The sequence below is a fragment of the Cyanistes caeruleus genome, chromosome 6, assembly GCF_971803275.1.
Source record: "Cyanistes caeruleus chromosome 6, bCyaCae1.hap1.1, whole genome shotgun sequence".
Lineage (NCBI taxonomy): Eukaryota > Metazoa > Chordata > Aves > Passeriformes > Paridae > Cyanistes > Cyanistes caeruleus.
The window spans coordinates 59,500,338-59,521,065 of record NC_141706.1 but is presented as its reverse complement, the minus strand read 5'-3'; the positions used below and the strand labels follow the sequence as shown (position 1 = coordinate 59,521,065).

The 20,728-nt window shown below is 39.4% G+C and overlaps 1 protein-coding gene across 6 annotated transcripts in view; it reads right to left on the bottom strand.

Moving 5' to 3' along the window:
• Positions 1 to 20,728, bottom strand: part of KIF26A (kinesin family member 26A) — a 96,524-nt gene that overhangs the window by 14,004 nt on the left and 61,792 nt on the right. For all 6 annotated transcript variants that reach the window (XM_086892877.1, XM_086892875.1, XM_086892876.1 and 3 more), the window contains 3 exons: positions 14,249 to 14,432; positions 2,092 to 2,301; positions 37 to 130 (listed from right to left, as the gene is read on the bottom strand). In XM_086892877.1, coding sequence (XP_086749003.1) covers positions 37 to 130; positions 2,092 to 2,301; positions 14,249 to 14,432 — 488 coding nt within the window. The remainder of the gene's footprint in view (positions 1 to 36; positions 131 to 2,091; positions 2,302 to 14,248; positions 14,433 to 20,728) is intronic.

Below are 20,728 nucleotides of genomic sequence, written 5' to 3'. Positions count from 1 at the left end.
ACATAGTAATTAACTGTAACGAATTTGGGAGCTCACCAAGCTTGACGTGACCAAAGCAAAATATGCAACCATCTGCACCATTCACAACAGACTGGATTACTTCTGCTACTGTTCCAGAGCATACCTCAGCCTGGAAGAAAAATTGGAGACAAATAAGTGAAAGAGCATATACTGCTGTGGTTTTTACTACTCTCCTGTAATGAAATGAATGACTCAATATTTTTGAGGCGCAATATTCTCCCCATTTTTATGGCATCAGTCCTATTCTTTTAGTAACTATGCTATCTTAAAAAAAAAATAAAATATGCTACTACAGCCTAAAATAGTTTTCAATTCTATTAAACTTATTCTCTTGGAATATTGATTCTATGACTAATGTAGCAAACTGAATGCTATCCAACCAGGCTTCCTGCTGGTATAATAGCTTAGCCAAGGCTATTCAGTAATAGTAGCAACTCCACTGAAATTAAGGTACTCAGGAGTGCTCACAGGAATTAAAAAGACATCCATACTGGAGAAAATGCATTAAGATCCATGAATAAGATTTCACAGTATCACATTTTCCTCTTTCAGCAGAAACATCATCATCAATAAAGAGAACTTGCTAAAATACTTGATTGTGCTAAAACCAGTTTATCCATGTCAGAGAAGGTTTCAAATACATAGTAAGATGATCTATTAAGTACAGCAGCTGGGAAGAGGGGAGGGGGCTGCTGTAAATATGTAACTAGAGTGAAATTATAAAGCTCTGTTTGCAACTGCATGGCAGCGAGCTTCCCTCCAGCTATAACACCTCCACAGAAGGGGCTGCAGTGGCCAACATCACCCAAACACATCACAACAGCCCTGCTACAAGGAACTGAAAAGCCATCCCAAAGCTGGGGTCAACAGCCTGAAGGACTGGTGCCAAAACCAGCAGACACACAGGCTGTGACCAGCCACCTTGCAGCAGGGCTGGCAGCACATGTAAGAAAACCTCACTGCCAGTTCTGGACTAATGCTGAGATTGCTGTTGCATACTTCTGCACAAAGACCCTACTTGAACTTAGGAAGGATCTAAAAACAGCTTTCGGAGAGGATTATCTGTGCTTTGGGAACTGAGGTGTGTGGGAAGTTATTCTCCATCCTTAGTGCTTGCCTAGAACTTAGACTCAATAAATACTTTCCTATCTACAGTCTGGAACCCAAAAAATTAATCAAAACCCTAGGAGAAGATCTGAGGAGGGGATTATGAACTAGACACTGTCATATTTTACCAATATTAATAGACTATTTTCACCTTGGACTCTTTGCACTGTATTTTTCACCTTAATTTTTTTCAGCAATTCAGACTTGGTGTAGTTCTTCAAATGCTGTTGAATTAGTTCTTTTTAAAGCTGTTCTAGGGTTTTATTTTCTGAAGCAAAGATTTTTCACAGAAGGAATTATCAGATGTCCATGAGTGCAACCTCAATGGATATACTGCAGACCCCAGTCCTCTCAAAGACCAGCCATCCTGTCTGTAGCAGATTTCAGGTCTTTGGCTACTACTGAATAAATGCTCCCTTTTCCAGGCCAAAAGAAAGACATACACCACCATCAGCACAACCATCAACATAAAATAATCAGACAAAACCACAGCGTAAACAAACTGGAAAAGGTGCAGATAATATAAAAGCATCCTGTTCCAGTTTAACAATCCCAAGGGATTAGCTTTATCTTGCCTCCTAGTTTAACATTAAGCATATGTTTATTTCCCATTGAAAGCTGTGTGGAAGAACTTTATTTCAGTCCCACCAAATGGGTTAAAATCTAGCTGGATGGAAAACCAGATTTCAAGCTGGTGGTGTGCCTTTCTCTAACAAGGGAATGCATGAGAAGGTAATTTAGTCAGCAAATCTATCTCCCCAGCTATTACTCTTTAATTTTACATCTTAACTAAATGGAAGATGAAAGAATTTACCAACTTGTCTATTAATTACCATGTTTTTTTTCCAGGCATTAAGGCAAGTCATTCAAATAAAATTCCCCAGAAACAGAAGGAACTCTTCAGGCAATCAAATGCAGTGGCCAAGAGAAGACTCAAGATGTTTACGTGAGTGACTCCAGTACCTGTGAAGCGTCCTGGGGGAAAACTGCATCAAAGGCAAACATCTTTGGGACAGCAACAACACCTCTTCTGTGACCTGCATTGGAAGGCCCCGATGCTGCTGGATCATAAAACGTGATTTGCTTTTTTCGTGGGTCTACCTTTAGGAAGGACATGGATTCAGACGTTTCGTGTGCTCCTTGAGAGGAGCAAATCCTTACCATCACTTTCACCTGCAAGGATTCAGAAGAAAGCAACAGCTTGAGTTCTCAGCTACAGATAAACACATGCAAAACATTCCTCCCAACCCACTCCCCTTCCCATGACGTGTTTGTTTGTAATGTTTAGGTGTGTCAGAACAACCGTGGGACAAAAACAGAGCCAGATTTTCCAGCCTGGGGTCTTCAATCAACTAATTAGGTTTCAAAGGAGCACTTTTTCTCTTTAGTTGACACTGTTCCAGTTTTACCAATTCAATTTATAAATGTCTGGTCTGCAAGTATGATCCACTGTAGGTGTAATACAATGCCAAAGAAAAGAAAATTCTAGTCTTCTTAGTTTCAAGTACCCAATGTGACTGAAAGGACACTCTGAAAACCAGTCAATAACACAGGGCTCAGACAGCTACTGCATTTGAAATAAGTCTAGAAACTTTCAATTTCTTATTCATAAAGTTCTACTAAAAAGGTGTTTCTCTTACAACTGTCCCAGGCAGCTGCCTTTATGCTGTCATTGCTAAGCTCCTCAGCAGTTAGTTGCAGATTTAATGGGGGGAAAAAAAAGAAGGGAAAAAACCCCAAACCACAAGCCAATAAAAGGTCAAAAAGCTTGAAAAGAAATCTCTCACAAGGTTCTGTTTCTATTGCAGCACTACAAATTATGGTATCCTACACACAGGTTTTTAAGACAGTATCTTTAGAAAGCTCCGACATGCTAGCTGTGATTTCCAAAGCACTTTATGGGAGCCAAGTGACTGGGTCTGAGGAAAATTCAGCAACAGCTGCACACCTGCTTCTTTTAGGCTTCCTGGAAATCATACTTTTACTTTAAAAACCTGTGAAATACTGCCTCACACCCACTTACAACCATTTATCCTTATGAAATGCTACCATGTCAGAACCAGCATGTTTTATACACCTTGCACTGAAGTAAATTACTATTACAGGTGCAACTTCAACTCTGAACTGCACTGCAGATCAGACTTCAGAGAAAAGCAATGTTCAGTGAGAATTACTTTTTCCACAGCGTATGAAATGTTTCAGTAACAAGCTGAACAACAGTATAATCTCCTTTTTCAACTACCAAACTCTCACAGCATCAGAGTTAAGCAGGTGGTTGAAGAGCCTCAGTGGTTGTGATATACCACAGTGATATACCACAGTGCACAGCTGGAACAATTTCCATATGCACCCATCAGCACCTTCATCTTCTGCAACACAGCTACTGAGCCACGAAACCCACTCCTGTTAAAGCACATGGTTTAGTGGTGGGCTTGGCAGTGCTGGTTTAACAGCTAGACTTGATCTTGAAGATCCTTTCCAACCTAGACAATTCTATGGTTCTATGAGTCAGGCTCACTTTTAGCCCCGAGCTGGATATTGCATGTAGAAGCTGGGTTCAAAAGCACTTGTCTCTGATAAAGAATGATTCTCTGTTTCAGTAAGCTCTTTGCTAAAATGTGTCAGGACAATTTGACTGCTACTTCGTTTCAATAACATTGTGTCATTAAAATGGTGTGCACTTATTCCATGAACACATTCTTTGTGTCTTTACCAAAAAACTGGACTTTGCAGTCAGCACTTCCCCCTCACTTCCATAGAGATACTGGCAAAGGAAGAACCAAAGCTGAAAACCTACTTCAGCAAAGCACAGCATGTGAAATGCAGGCAGCAAGCAGAGACCAGAGCAGGCTGAGCCACCCTCAGGGACTGGCCCTCATACCAGACAAGATGAAAACGTGACAGCAGACACATCTGCACCCAGGGTGGGCAGTGAAATGCAGTGGCCAAGCCAGGATGATCCACAGCAGATGTGGGAGCAGCAGGAAGCACCATGCTGAACTGTCCCTGCCTCTACCAGCTGGGGAGGGCAGGTAATTTGAACATTTAAGCTCTCAACTGTCCCATTCTTCCATCTCCTTCTCTCTATGGGGGCTAAGCTGTACACAGGCATCCTTATACAATTCCTCAAGCACTCTCAAAGGAAATATTTTCCACAAACCCGCTCTAAAAAGCTTTCTCCTAACATTTCTTCCAAACAAAGAGGTTAAGAAACGACCAATCCTTCCCACAAACACTGCAGGAGGCTCCACCAAACATAACAGCAAATTCCTCCACCTCTTGACTCAAGCTGTCCCCAGTCCAACTTTATTTTCTTTCGCCTTTCACTGTAACATAAATATGAAAATACAGTCCCAGAAAACAAGCAAACCTTAAAATAAATGAAACAGCTGCCTCAAAAGCAAAGTGCATCAGAGGTGACACACTCAAGGCTGTTTCCCCATAAAAGCTGCATGAAGCAGCTTTGTGTATTAGCCTGCTAGCTCAACCTTGACATGCTACCAAGGTGCTCATAAAAAATAACCTCCCTTAGGGCAAAACAAAACAAAACAAATCGCAAAAAAAACCCAAACAAAAACAAACAAACAAAAAAAATACCCAACAAAAAAAAACTAACAACAAAAAAAACCAACAAAAAAAAGCTACCTAAATATATAAATATATATATAAGTATAAATGCCCACTTCAGGGTCACTTGATTAAAATGAATTTTAAAATATATGCTGTTTTCAAAGCACTTATCTAAACAGTCCTTTCTGTTCTCTCTTACATCTATTAATAGATTATAGGAGCCAGAGCTTGGATAAGAGGAAAATTGGTTTGCTCCTGACCTGAACAGCAAGTTACCTCCATCAGAGCATTGCTCCTCCTAAACATAATGATGGCTTCACCCACAGAAAATCCTTGTGTGACAAATTAGCTTTTTAAGACCACCTCTCTGAATCAGAAAGATACTAAAATAGCTTCCCATAATGGATCAGATCCCAAATTTAATAGGTCTCAAGGGTCATCCTCATTTTCACAATGGAAGTGAGCTTTCAAGACAAATGTGAGAGGGGAGAGAAAAGCAGCTTGAGGGATTTCCTCTTTTAGTGTTTTGTGTAAAAATGCTGATTTGCAGAGTAGAAAAACACTGATTTCACATTTAGTTTCCCTGCCCACTAAATATATCTGCAAGTGACATCTATCAGTAACTGTAGAGTTATAATGTGCCACACTCATTCATGATGCTGAGCCAGACTGATTTCACTCTGGGAAAAAGCAGGAATGCTCATGGAAGTACCATCAAGCACAAAGATTACTGAAACACATCCCTTCACAAGAGCAGAAACTAAGAGCAGGCAGATCCCAGGTGCATGCACATGCTTCTGTGTGTAAAAAGGAAAGGTTTGATGCAATACTGTTTATTCTTCTCACACTTCCTGCATGCCTGTGGCTGAGGACCAATCTTAAGTGACAGGTTTCTATTCTCAGCTCCGAAGTTCATCCCAGTATTCTTCTGGAGTTAGTACTGCAGGAAAACAGTGCAGTGTGAGTGCTACAGAGCCAGCATGGCTCTTGCCTTAAGGATCAATTTAACTGCAGCTTCTCCTGGGTCTCTTTGGCTAGTTCTCATACAAAAGGCATGCTCACCTGTAGAGACAACATGTGATGCAGGAAATCATCGAGAAACAAGGGCTTGCAGGGAAGGGAGGATTCAGAATAAAACAGGGCCTGTAAATTTGAAAGCAACTTTGGCCCATAACTAGGGAACGAATCAGCAGTGACTGCACCCCAATACTTTTATTTGCTTATGAAAATGAATTATTAGAATTAAATGCAATTAGTTTCAGGCCCATTGAAGATCACACCTTTTGTGGGCAATTATTTGACAGTATGTCCAGGTTTCTGGGACTCCAACTGCAGTGGTACCAACTGCTGCTAACATTTGTACAAAGCAAGGAAACAACAAGAAAAGGAATTTAGAGGAGAATGAATAAAGAAATGGAAGAGTAAGGCAGGTCTAAAGGAAAAGGAACAGGTCAGGGGGATGGGAACAGAAGAGAGCTAGGACTGGGGGCAAGGGGAGAGAGACAGAGAGAGAACACAAAGAAGAAAACACAATACAAATTTGGTGATTTCAAAAAAGTCATCTCAGGCTCAGGGCACCTCACAACTCTTATATTCCTTAAGGAGAGCTCGCACAGAGATCCATTCTGTGATCAGAATTACCCTTTTTGCTAAAAGTGGGTATTATTACTTTTTTCCCCCTTTTGTTTTTTCTTCTTCAATGCAGAGAACGACACAAGGTGAAAAAATAATTACGAGTGGAAGTTTGTAATTATGAAGGATATAAGACTTTGTACATAGACATTCATGCAGACATTGAATACTGGATAGAAACTCTATTTTAATGAGGATGTTGATAGAAAAACAACTAGGTTTGTATTTGAGTTCAATTTCTGCAAATAAAAATAAAAGAAACATAAATATTACAATATTTGCACATTATTATCATTTTTCTCATTGCCTGAAGACAGTCTAAATCACAGAAACAAATGAAGTCTCTCATTAATTAACTGACTAATCTGGTAGGGTTTGTACACTGGGGTTCACCCTCCATGACTCAACTTTTCCAAACTCATGTAGGTGCAGGAATCAGGAGGTCAGCAGAATTGTTGAAGGAAATCCCACTAAAATCAAAAGTGCTTGGAAAAAGAAGATGGTAAATATATCTTAAATATGTCATTACAAGATAAAGAATTCAAAAAATAAATAAACAAGAACCTAATTTGGAAAAGCTCTAGAAATGGGTGGCCTAAGGTCAGAGGTCCCTTACCCAGCACAACAATGGGTATAAATTTAACCTTCACTGGGCAAGGCTGAGGGTTTCTGAGTAATCAAAGAATTTTTTTTATTTTTTTTAAGTTTATTTGTCAGCCTACAATGGAAGTCAGGACAAAGAAAGGCAACAAAAGAAAACAGCTACTAGAATTCGTTTGCTCCAGCTATGCAAGGGCAAACCTAAGGGATGGAATCTGAAGCATAAAAACAAAAATCACAGCAGTTTTATACAAACATATGGGATTTAAAGGAGACAAACCTACAAAAGGGTGGATTTCTTAAAAAAAATAAAAATAAAAAGAAAGAGGAAAAAAGAAAAGTCCTCTGCATGAAAGACAAGTGGAGGACTCTGGGGCTAAACCCCATAAAGGTTTAGAAACATCTGATGAGATCACTAGAGAATTACAGATCCACTCAAATATCAGCAACCTGTTGGAGTCCTGAGGCAAAACTCTAGACCTTGAGATCTTTAACCCTTATGAAAGTCAAAGCTAGATGGATATTTAACAGTTTTCACCCAAACACCAACATATCTCAGAAACTGAGGGATGTACATCCTAAATGGCACCAGCCCTTCCTCTCCTTGCAGTGCTCCTCCTCCTCTGATACTGGATACCCCATTTCACACCAAAGGGTCACAAGGAGAGGCCCTCTGCCTCTGAACTGAACCAGCTGGAGTTGAGGAGAACAGGACAGAGGAGTCACACTGACCACAATAATGGGCTGGCTTCAGGGCTCATCAAGACAGTGCAGAGCATCAAGCGTATGTCAGTGCGAGAAAGTAGGTCTGGAAAAATAAAGAGGCAGACCAAAAACCTGTGAAACCCAAAATTTGAAGCAATTGGCAACTGAAGGTGAGACTGATGGTCAGAGACAAGCTACAATTTTTTTCTGGTAAGGCCCATATATTTTGGATCTGAACTGAATGGAGCTATCACAAAACCACAATCAACACAAAATTCCACAACCAGTGAGGCATGTGTTATCCCAGAAATCCTGTCCACGCCTGAATTTGCAGAGAAAAGAGCCACTGGTCAACAGAGAGAACAACACAATCCTACATAACTCTAGATAGAAACAGCCAGGAGATTGACAATCAGGTTCTCATACATTACCCCACAAGCAAGAGAGATGGAAAGGCTTTAAACTCTGAGACCAGAGAAAGGGGAAGGACCATCCCACACTTAAAGAACCAGATGATTTAAATTCTGTTCCTAAGACTATTATGGACCTCTACTAAATGTTTTAGACAACAAATACAAAAAATATTATGTGTGTGTATATATATATATATATATATATATATACGTATGTATGTAGGTATTTATTAGAAAATTGGTCATTCATCTTTCAGTGGAGGGTGCCAAACACTCAACACAGTTTAATTAGGGACAGATATGTAGACAGAGAAGACTCCACTAATTCACTAGGTAATGACTAGACTCCATGGCACTTTGAATGTTGAGGAAATTAGGATCCTGACCCAGCCAAGAATGTTAGCACAGGCATAACTGTAACATATGGTACCTCCTTGGAAATCAATGGATGTGCAGTGTTTATGTTTTTGTAGTGACGCTTTGTTAGCATCTGATGCTTATATAGTTGTCAAGTTTCATACTAGACATAATGAGAAGTAAAAAAATAAAAGTAATGGATCAAAAAGCATTTAAAAATTTAAAATACATGTGCTCAAGCCTTTCTTACTAAAATAAACTCTGACTTTGTCTGTCTGTATTTTGGGAAGGTGCTGGCACTGTACTGGAATCCATTCTAAAAATGCTGGTCATATTCTGCATTACAGCAGTATCATAATCCCTAAATGAACAAGCAATTTGGTCTTTAGCAATAAATGTCATTATAACAAATTTGAATGGACACTAAATATTCCCTAGAAACACGCATCCTTGACAGGCATCGTGCAGCCAGGAAGTTAATTTTGTCCAATGTTCACAAAATGGCGTATAACAGCAGGTTAATTAAATAACTATGTTTAGACACCCACCATTCTGAATTAAGATTTCTCACCAAGAAATTACAAAGAATTCACATTTCGTTGAATAAAGACCATTTTCCAATAAAATCACTTATTTTTCAACTACAGTGTAAATCAAATTACAAAAGTCCTAGTTCAGAGCCAATATTTTTCATGGATTTAATTGTAACTGACAGATATATAACCCTTGCTAAATTGCTTTACTGTGGGTGGTTCTTACAAGCCTTTCATATACTGCCACTACCAATGGATGGAAAATTTATATGCAAAATCACCACGCTAGCATAGACCATCTAGCTCCCGTGGGAGAACCTAAAACAAAAAGAAAAAAAAAAAAAAAACACTTCTATATTGTACTCTGCTAAAAAAGAATTGATTCTGTACTCCCAGAAAACATGAAGGAAAAAGACTTCATTTTTTTTAAGGTGAAAAAATGTTGTAATAGCAAAAAAAGAAGTACAAGAACTTCTGTATTTTTATCTCACTTTTCCACATTTTTGTTTAAGCAGTTCAAGGTGTTTTGACAGGGATGCAAGTACCTTGGATGATACAGTGGTACCTACATCGATAGGCAAGAACTTCCTGTGATACATGACTTATATCAAAAATAATGCTTCAGTCATTAGGGAACGAGGAGCAGTAAAGATGACAAAATTAAGTACCTATTTGTTATCCATCATCAAACCATCATAAGAACCAGTGAATGGGGGACACAACACACTTAAGACAACCCTGCATGATCAGTAAATCATATTATCAGTACCTTAGCTATGGCTTAGTAAAGCATAAATGGAAGTAAATGTCTTAAACTCATAAATGGAGAGCAGTACGCATATACCTGTCCAAGAAACATGTCTGACAATTCAGGTTCTCTTTAAATGTTCCACTTCAATTGTCTCACATAGGAGCATTCTGTCATTCTAACATTAAAGAAATTGACAGAATCCTTGGAAGAGACAAGCACTTAAAGTTGCTGTTGTAAGTGATGCAGTATTATAAAGAATGAGCTGAATAGCACCCCAGAAAATAACATTTTGCATGAAAAAAGCTTTCCACAATGCTAAAGAAAAATAGCACATTAGAATGCTATATAGTAACCACTGTAAAAAGGATGTCTTTCTTAATACCACAATATGATAAATTATCTTAAGTAGCACATTAATGTCAGAAATTGAGCATAATCTAACTTCTTTCCAGTGACAATATTAAATGGCTTTCAGACGTCTTTCCTACTATTCTGACATTAAATTTAATAACACCCAGAGAGACCACAAAAATGATTCAGTTACAAGAATCATAGTGCACTGGATCATTGCCTTTTAAGTAGGATTCAACTAAATGGTTTGGACTCTGATGCTTTTGGCACATTCAAGAGAAAGCTATGAATTTTGCAATGTAACATTTATCAGTAGTGTGCAAAATTCCTTTCAGTATCCAGTTTGAATTGATAGTGAGATCTTCCTTTGTGCATGAGTTTTATTACTGTTGATTACATGAAACACAGGTCCCAGGCAGACCTACTGTTCTAAATTGTGCTTTTTTTTCAACTTCTCCCTGCTTGGTATTCCTGCGTGTTGACAACACCAGCAAGCACCTGTGAGAGTGTGTAACATTTTGCAGTCTTACTAAAGAAAATTAAGCAAAAGGCTTAATTAAAGATTTGTATCACAGGACGAGTCCACACACTGCTGCAGAAATTATTAGAAGCAGAAAAAATTGATATTTCTGAAATGTAAAGAAATTAATAAGACATTTATTTTCCACCTTCCAGAAGAATACTTGAAACAGTCAGAAATTATAAATACAAATTGCAGAAGATATGTAAGGGCTCTCTGCTGCAGCAAGTCTTTAATAACAAATGTATTCAACCATAAAAGCTGTATAGCAATTTCACCGCAGAAGAAATGGATGATATGCATAGAGATGATGATGTGAAATTAAGAATAAATTTAAATCTTGGACTCAAATAATCAATAACTGAGTGCAAGTGTAAGATCATCATGATCATCATGATCTCTCCACATTCTTGCCTCGCCCAGCAGTGCTCACAATGCACACTAACTGCATTTGCTGCAGCCATGCAGCTTATGAAAAGCAAGAACTCAAGCCTCTTCCCTTCCCCAAATGTCTGTTGTGCCCAGATGTTCAAGACAAGGTCCCACAACCAGTGGCAGGACCTGTTCAGTTCTTGACACCATAGAGGAACACAAGATAGTCCCAGATGCTATTTTCAATCAGTTCCTTAGGTTCAACTGGCCCATCACCCAGTTCAGAATAACTCTAGTTTCCCTGTTGGCCCCAAAAGTTATATCACATTTTCCAAATTGTTTCTGTGTCTCTTACAACATATTGAGCCAACCTTGAGTATCAGTGGATGGAATAAATGTCAAGAATTACCACTGCAGAGACAATAAAGAAAGCCAGTCATGTTTTCCATTGTAAATGCTTGAACATGTACTTTACTCTAAGCTTCCAGTGGATTTACAAGAGAAATGAGACTGCACAGATTGTGTCAGTACAAACAATAATTAGCCACTGTAGTATTCAGGCACTACTCACGGAGAATAAATAGTATTTTGGCATAGTTGGCATATCATTCATCTCTTCATTTTTTCATAATGGGAGGCACATTCCTCTCATTGAAGCATCCTGGACACTGCATGGGTTTCCAGTTTGTTACTTCTATTTTTCATTCTCACACAACTTCTCAGAGGAGAGGGAGGAAAAGGCTGCCTCACCAGCTGCTTAACCCACTGTAACCACACAGTAATAGTGAGGGACACTGCTGACATGGGAATGATCACCCAAACCACACAGAGTACCAACCATAGCCACAGATGCTGTGGTAGGAAAAAGTGACTCCAGAATTCATCAGTGATTCTGTTCCATATGTCTTTTAGTCATTATTGGACAGGCTGCAAGAAAAAGCTGAGGGAAATGATAACCAGGAGGAGTGCAAAGTAAAAAGCTGTTAGAAGAGAGACTGATGTTAACAGAGGACCACAGCACAACTGCCAGTGTTTACTGACTGCTCTCTCCATTGCTGTGATACTTAAAGCAGTGAGGAAGAAATGTAATTATTTTATTCCTGTCACCCTCATCATGAGACACCAGCTGAGTAAATCTTGATCAGCAGAAGCTGATGAGGAGGAAATAATGGAGAATGCTAATGCATAGTGAGCTAAACGCTACCAAAGGCTGTTTGGCACTAATCAGAAAAGGTGAAACTATGAATTTTTAGTATTAAAGAACACCTACAGAGGAGTACAGAGGTAGTGAGGAGTGACACTTCTCCTTGGATCACAAGTTCTAAGAATTCAGACATGAAATTTCATTTGTGCTGACTCAATTTTTTGAAAAAGCTGTATTCTTAGAGGCGTTTTTTTAAGGCAAACCCTGATATTCATAAAGTTGCAAAAGTGGAATGGGTTTAGACACATTTAGTAGGTACTGCATATCTTACACTGTGTCCCAGAGATGACTACTTTGGATTTTGAGGAGCATTGAAACTGGTAACTATCCTACCCCATCATCATCTGGATGCTCTAAATCTTAACTCAAGAACTAAAGGGCTGATTCAATTAGCAGAGAGCAGAGATCTTCTCCAGCAAAGCATAGGATTCTTCCAAATTGTGGTCAAAAAGTATTTGGTGAGAAGGACACAGCTGGAACCCTCACAGATTCACAGAACATGCCGAGTTGGAATTGAGTCCATCTCCTGGCCCTGCAGAGGACCATCCCCAAGAATCAGACAAACAGAATCTTCAATGCTCTGTGATCCTTGTAGGTTCCTTCCAGCTCGGGATATTCTGTGATTCTATGTTTTTAATGTTCCAGCTGAGAGCTAAATAACAGACATTTTGAGGGTCAACAGACAGCCATCCTGTGCTGGAGGAAGAGCTCCCACAGCTGAGCTGATCAGGGTCCTGCCATATCCTCGGAATTCTTGTGAAGCTTTTCCTTGCAAAGTTCCCCACTCTACTCACTAATGAGAACAGTAGGTATTGCTCATGACCCAAGGCATATTATATTACTTCCTGCCCTCTGGAATCATGCACTTGATCACAGACTTTGTTAATCTGTTTGAAGACACCAGATAAACCAGTGCTTGCCATGAGGTACGAGTCATGCTGGGAAGCTCCTCCAGCCACCCTCAAAGCACAGGAAAAAGGCTGAAGTCTCTTGGCTACACACGGCTGCAGGCACACAAGTGCAAAGACAGTTTTACTGAGCTGTAGGCACAAGGATATACAATCATACTCTAAAGGTCTTCCTGAGGCAAGTGTCCCAGAAATACCATGCTCCCTGTTATTCCTGGTGCCATGGCCAAGCATTAAGTCCCACAGAAAAAAAACCAGGCACAACAAATGGCTTTTGTTTAAACTCACACATAGAAAGCACATTCCTTAGCAAACCCTCTTCCACCTGGGAATGTCTAAATTACTGTGCCAGTTTTACTGTATTCCATCATTACATCCTCTTTTTTAAGACAGTGGAAAAGCATGAGAAAAAAAATATTTTCCTCTGTGACTTTCCACCTGCTTAAAATAGCCCAAATTACTCTTTTATTTTCCATTAAGCACAAACCCAGTTAGGAAATACGGAGTATTCTCAGTGAGCAAGTGTCAGCTTCAGGTATTTAGGCTGACAAACTCTTTATGTTAATGCTGATTTGTATAGTTACTCTAGGTGCATATTTTAGCTCTCCTGTGCACATTACATACTTCAATTCTATCTTCAAACACTAATCTTTTATAGGCTATATAAATAAGTATTCAGACTCTGTTGTGTGGGTGATTAAACAGTTATAAATATGAATAAAGCTCTAAGTAATTGGGTTGTATTTTAATTAATTTTAGATAAACTTTGCATGAATTCTTCAATTTCAAAGGTGCTGCATTTTCTAAGTTGGCAAGGCTGCTACTCCATTTCCATACCCTTACAATGACATGTGAAGCAGATGGAAACAAAGCCTCCTCAGCATATCTTTTTAACCTCAGCAGGGAGACAGCACCAGTGCCTGAGTCCAGCCAGCAACACAGACACTGCTTCTTCCACAGCTGAAGCCTGTATGGGCACTGGGTTTGGACCAGTGCATTTGGATGTCAAAGGCAATTTTGTCTCTTACTCATTGCAAAGTCCGCAGGAGGCAACAGCACTCAGGCACATTCAAATGGTTGTGGCTCTCTCTCTATCCCAAAACCCTTTTCTTGAGTCTATCCAGCTCTGTTCTAGGCCACAAGCTTCCAGCCCAGTTAAAATTTGTCTAGAAAAATATTTTGAAATATTGAAATCCACAGTTACCTTTCCAATGCCAGGGTTGTCCTTGATTTTGGACACTGCTCTCAGAAGGCATGGTGGTGCTGGGGGAGGACAGAGCTGCAGGATGCCACTAAAGTTAGTAGCATAAATAGAGAAGTCATGTGTGTGTGGCAGGGGTGGATGGTATTTCTTTCTCTTCGAAGACAGGTTAAGCTTCTGTGCTGCTCTGTATAAAAGTAATAGCAAGAAAGGACAATGTTACTTAGGTGTTAACAGGAATCGGAACCAGACAAACAGATGCTCATTGTCTGGTTAACAAATCAGGTCATTGCATTCTAATCTGATTTCATAAGGACAAGCCATCAGGACACTAATAAAGGAAATATGGGTAGAAAAATTACTGGCAAAATATTCAGTTTATTTCTCCACCAACAGAATTTCAATTATAATCTAACTTGCCCTTCTTTCCCCCAACAGTCTGACATCTGAATCCTTAAAAACTAACATCTCACTGACGTAATAAAAAGCAGAAATAATCCCCTTGTCACTGGCAGAACCAGATGGACTTTGCTGGTGATAACATTATGAAAGTGGTTCTTTGTACTCCACAAGTTACTCAAGGCAGAGGATTGCACTCCAAGTCAGCTGAGCTCAAGATCCTCTCCTGTTGGCTGCACAGAAAATCCTTAGATAACAGAAAATTTCCTTCAAGAGAGATTGGTTTTTCCTCCCCAATTCCTTTCTTTCACATAAAAATGGAAAGCTATTTAAAAGACATGCTTTAATGTGCTGAATGATAATGATCCTGTTTTTTAAATGTAGAATTTCAAAACATAAAAGATGAAGGAGGAAAAATCAGAGCATACAATTAAAATTGTGTGAATAAAAATAGGAACATAATCTGTTTTTTCTGCTATTCCCTATCAGCAGCACCAAACATAGCAAGAAACCAAAACAGAAACTCTTCCCTACATCAAAACCCACGTGGGAAAATAAAATTCACCCAGCAGAGTGATTATTTTAAGCAGAACAAAATATGTATGTTAGCAAGCACATGCTGGGCAACTGGGCATGGCAATGAGGGTGAAATCTCAGTTCTCTCAAAGTCAACAAGAGCTTTAACACCTGAAAAAGACACATGTGAGCTGACTCAATAGACAGTCCATCCACAGATACGTATCATAAAAGCATCCAAATTGGTACCTTTTAGCATTGCTTTGAATGCCTGTTAGGGCAGTAAAAGCACAAGGTGTCCCACTGCCAGCACCTGGGGACTTGCCCAGACCACACTACTGATGCCAGCAGGTCTTTTGGGGACACACCATTCTTCTGGTCCATGCTTGTAATATAAGGGCTTGTCACTTCATACAAATTAGTATCTTTATACAATTATTGCTTTATACTTTCATCATGTCTTTCAGCCCAAGATCCCCAAGTACTTTTCAGTGAGATCAAACTGGCACTAGCATCTGTGAAGTTTTATAAGCAACAGACTATGGAGGAAGCAAGGCAGTGTTTTGCTGTCAGAACGAATTAAGGGTAAATCTAGAACCCCAACCTTGCTACGGATCTTGTCATCATTGGCAGGCAGCCTCGGGCTTAGTAAGCTGATCAGAGAGGGAAACTGTTCCTTTGCTTTTTATTGCAGGTTAGGAATAAAAATTAACACCAAGAGCAGAAGGGCTGCACAGTTTCTTCCAGCTGCACTATTGGCTTCAAATGAGCAACAGTAAAAAGTACTGGCTGTGTCTGATTGTCAAAACTGGACACTTGAGTCAAAATTGGACAGCTAGTTAGTTCAACAGCAGGACTCTCATCACTCCAAAACTCACAGTCCTTTTCTCTATATTCCAAACTCCTGAACTTTTTTACTTCAACTTCTAGAGATGCAGACCCCCTACACGCTTCCTTCTCCCTCTATAAACACTACACTCTTTAGAAAAAGACAAAGATGCGTGTGATGAAAAAATGAGGCTCTAGTTCCAGACTCAGAGGGAGCCCAAAGCCACTGTCCTTTGAGGAACAAGTTGGACTTTTGCCTCTGAGGAAAGAAACAGCTTTTGACTCCTACTGCATCCTGAAACCAGCAGGAACTGCATCCCACAGTGAAGCAAAATACCACATGCATGGGTTTATACAGAACCTCAAGGGTTTGGTGGCAATGAGAATGGGTTTAACTGCCTAAATCTCAAACCCCCTTGCTAATACTTCATTCAGTATGAAAACATACACTGAAACAGGACACTGGGAACACAGTTGCACAACTTCGCTGTGGTTGCAGCTGCACATTAAAACTGTAATGCTTCCTAAATTATATGCAGCTTTACTGTGCAGAAAAGAGTCTCTACCTGTTGGTACTGTCATTGTGGAACTCAAGACAGTCATTAGCACCTATCTCCAAGTACCAATTAACAATCCTGCTTATTATTTAATCATCTTGTTGATTAATATGAAAGATAATGTTTATTTTCTTGTTTACATGCTATGATCCCTTGTTGAAATTATAAAAACTCCTCAAGAGAATGTCTTCAAAGTGCAATCAAGATATACATTAAATCCTGATGAAATAATTACTCCTGCAACAGATCCGGCTGAAGGGGCTCCTCTGGGAAACATACATGAAAGAGAATGAGATACAAAGGACAAATTTGCTCAGGAACTGTGTGTTCAAGCAGCTAACTAAGCACTAACACTCAATGAGTAACTGCACCCAAAAAGGCCAAGCTAAGCAAAGCATATAAACAATGAACAGAAAATGCCACTTTTTAGAAGTATAGCATTTCTCAAAATACCTCAGTAGCACATTTGTGGGACATTTTGATAAGCAGATCCAAGATTCTCAATCTGTTACTAACTGCCTTAACTTCTCCACCAAGACAGAACCTCTTTCAAACTGGTTCACTTTGACAGAGTGTGTGACCTTCCTGCACCTCCACCGTTCAAAGGACAGTGGCATACGCTACCTAAAGCAATTAACTGCTGTAGTGCTGATAAATCCTCTTCCTGTGAGTCTGAAGGGCGATGACTTTACTAAGAAATTTGGCAAAGGGACTGCTGATGTCCATGTGAGATAACAGGAAACTGAAAGCAGAGGAACTGGAGTAGCTGTTGTAGAAAATAATGAGTGCTTTGATGGGCAACCGGCCAACTGCACTAATAATGATGTGTGTGGTTCACACTTAAAAAGCATCTCTTGTCAGGTAACAGTACACATAGCTTAATTACAACCTCTCTGTGTTTGAATGTAAGAATGGATTTGTCTGAAATTAAAACAAGGTTATTTCTGGAGCTGGAACACCACAGACTACTTGCAAAAGCAGTATCAAACAGCTAACGTGGTTTGATTTTGTTTGTTGTTTTGGGTTTTTTTTCCTAAAAGGGAAAGGTTAAGGATCTAATTGAAAGCATAGGGCAATTTAGCCAAAACAAAACATCATTATCAAGCTGTAGACTCTGAATATGAATTCAAGTAATTGTCATCCTCAGCTGCTATAAAAAGCACAGTCAGTTCTTCTAACAAAAATCCAGTTGGGCAGCCCCTTTCACATGCTTTGCTTGAGCTCCTGGACAGGTCCAGGCAAAGAGCACAACAAAAACACTCATCAATCCCTATGTGCTTCTTGCAGAACAAGCAATACACTTGGTGGCATCTCAGCCACCTACTCATTAGGCCAAAATATAGGCCAAGCTGGTCTGGACATGGGCCCAAATAAACCAAACAAAATCAAACTTCAAAAACCTTTTTACTTCAGTAAAATTCATGAGAGGATGCATTTACATGGAGCCAGTCCTGAGACGCTCTAGTGTCAGACTTTCTGCACTCCTTAGCCAACAACACATTTCTGAATTTACACTTAAGTTTTTGGTTAAGCTTTCAGCTTTTTCTTTTCTCCAGAATTGCTTTTCTCAGGGGGAATTTGTTCCATGGAGACAGGGTTGGAAAAGCTCTCCTAAACTGGGCCCTTTTCACCCAGCACCAGGAAGACAGAACTCAAGCTCATACCAGATCACTTTCTGCAGTGAGCCCAATTTGGTGCCATGTCCATTGCCTGACCTGCTTATTTTTCTCAAATTTAATCTTGCACAGGAGGCCCTCACACACACCTTCAGCACCACAATGGGCTGTCTGACCTTATTCAATATCAACTTCTGTTTCCTCACAGGGAAAATTATTACCTTTAGGGAATTCTACACAAAATTTAAGCATTACAGTCAATTGTTTCTCCAGGCATGTGCCAAATATTTTTCATAGGTCTGACAGAGTTTTACACTTTCCATCTACTCTTTCCCCATTCAGCCTTCACAACCACTCTTCTACAAAACACTCTTAAAAGGGAAACTAGGCGCCACACTCTTACACTTCTCTTCCAATTAAAGCATGAGAGACATCCATGTATATTGTTTTTACCTCCAGCTGTGAGATCTACTGTCTGCATTTTGCTTAACTCTTTTCCTCTTTAATAGAAGATGTCTTTTAAGACGCTCTGGAGAGTTCTTTCCTCATAGCTAGGCGTCACGGTAGAAAATAAAACTAATATATGGCACATGCAGGGGCACTCAAATATCAAATGACAAGGGACAGTCTCTAACCTGCTCCTTCCCCCACACGATTTACAGATTACTGGGTTTTCTGCCAGGCATGGATGAGACCAGTGAGGAAAACCATGGCCAGATCAATTACATAATGCTCAGCACCTAGGGAACAACACTGTGCAACAACAGTAGCTACAAAGCCTGCTCATTTTTAATTTTAAATTCTGCCTATATTGTTAGCATGACATTTCAGATATTCTGATGTACAGCAAGCTGCTTCTAGCTTACACTCCCTGCACAGATTCTGCACATTATAGCTGTGAAAGTAAACAGCACAATTTAAATCCCTAAAGCACGCCTTCTGAGCGCAATTTCTCCACCAAAAAAAAAGGAAAATTAGATTTGAAAACTTTCATGACTACACAGTTACGAAATTTTTGCTTAAAACCTTGTGGATTTTATTAACCTTCAGAAGCAAGAGAGCTATGAAATGTACTTTGGGACATACTATAAATGGACCAGCTGAGATAAAGGCAGAGGACTTAATGGACACAGTATATTTATGGACAAACTGCCACAAGTCAGAACTGGGAGTCCTGCTTCCCATTATTAAGCTCCACTGACAAGAATAAGAAAAGAAAATTTCTGCACATCCATTTCACCATGACTCATTAAATATTAACAGTTTTAGTGTTATTAGCTAGTCTTATCTTTCAGAGATCACAATCATTATTCATATTGTGAGAATGCTGAAAGGCTTCACTGAAAGGGTCAAGGCCAAACAAGCGTACAGTCCAAGCCTTAAATATCCTGAACTTTGGACTTTGCATGAGTATGCTTACTCAAGACTTTTGGTTTGACCTTGACAGACATCAAGGAAGTGATTTTTATACTGATTCTGAGCCATCTCCTAAGTTTGGAAAATTACGAATGCAGGCTTACACTGAGAACCAGTCGACTTTAAAGCAAAGCTTCCCTAAACTTTCTCAGTTCTCAGCTCAACAAGGCATAAATCCCCCCACATAACCAATATCCCAGTTTTTTCCTGCTGTCAACCAGTTCCAAAGGAAGCAGTGGGAAAGTCACAGCCTGTCATCCTATCTGCAGTTCCAGTTATTGTTTCCTTAATCACTCATCAAAACAGGGACAAATAGACGGATGTCCTACAATACATCCTCCAGCACCCTGTCCCAGGCCTTCCACAACTCATGGGATAAGCTTGGTTGGCATTATTATTTTCATTATTGATATTGCTCTTTGATTTGTGGTTCAAAAATTAGAAAGGTAGCACAATGAAAAAAAAAAATAATAAAAATCAGTTGCTACCCAAAACCCCAAGTAAAATTAAAAACCAGCAAGGTATCTGTTCCCACTAACAGCATTCACCTTGGAAAACAAAATGTGATTTTAAAAAACCATATTTTTAAAGAGAAAACCAGGAATGTGTAAGTACATCATGAAGGTTTGGAAAGAACAGGCACCATTTGTATTCTTAGAGTAACTTTTGTCCAAGGAGCCACTTATAAAGCACATGATCAACTTTGAGGCTAGGGTCTCTTCCTCCCCCAAGCTTACTAGGTTCTTGTGACAGATGTACAACTTCTGGAGGACATAAACACTTTTCCCACTTCATAACATTACAAAAGTTCTGCACCAAAACTTTGTTTTCTTAGCTGTCCCAGTAATGTTGCTGAGAAGCACTGCCAGGAAGAACAAACAATTAATGTTCCTTATTTCTGTGTTTTGCCTTCCTCAATAAATAATTAGTTCATCTGGATCACAATGCACAGCCTCAAACAATGGCATTTTTATAATGGGTGAGGGTAATAAACTTTCAATAGAAACCCATTATTCTGAAACATTCCAAAATGTCAAACCACATTTAATATTTCAAGGATGTTACCTCACCAACACTGTGAGAGCAAGTATCTCCAATTTGAGACAAAGTTCATGCCTCATGCACATAGCATAATCTTGCAATGCAGACTT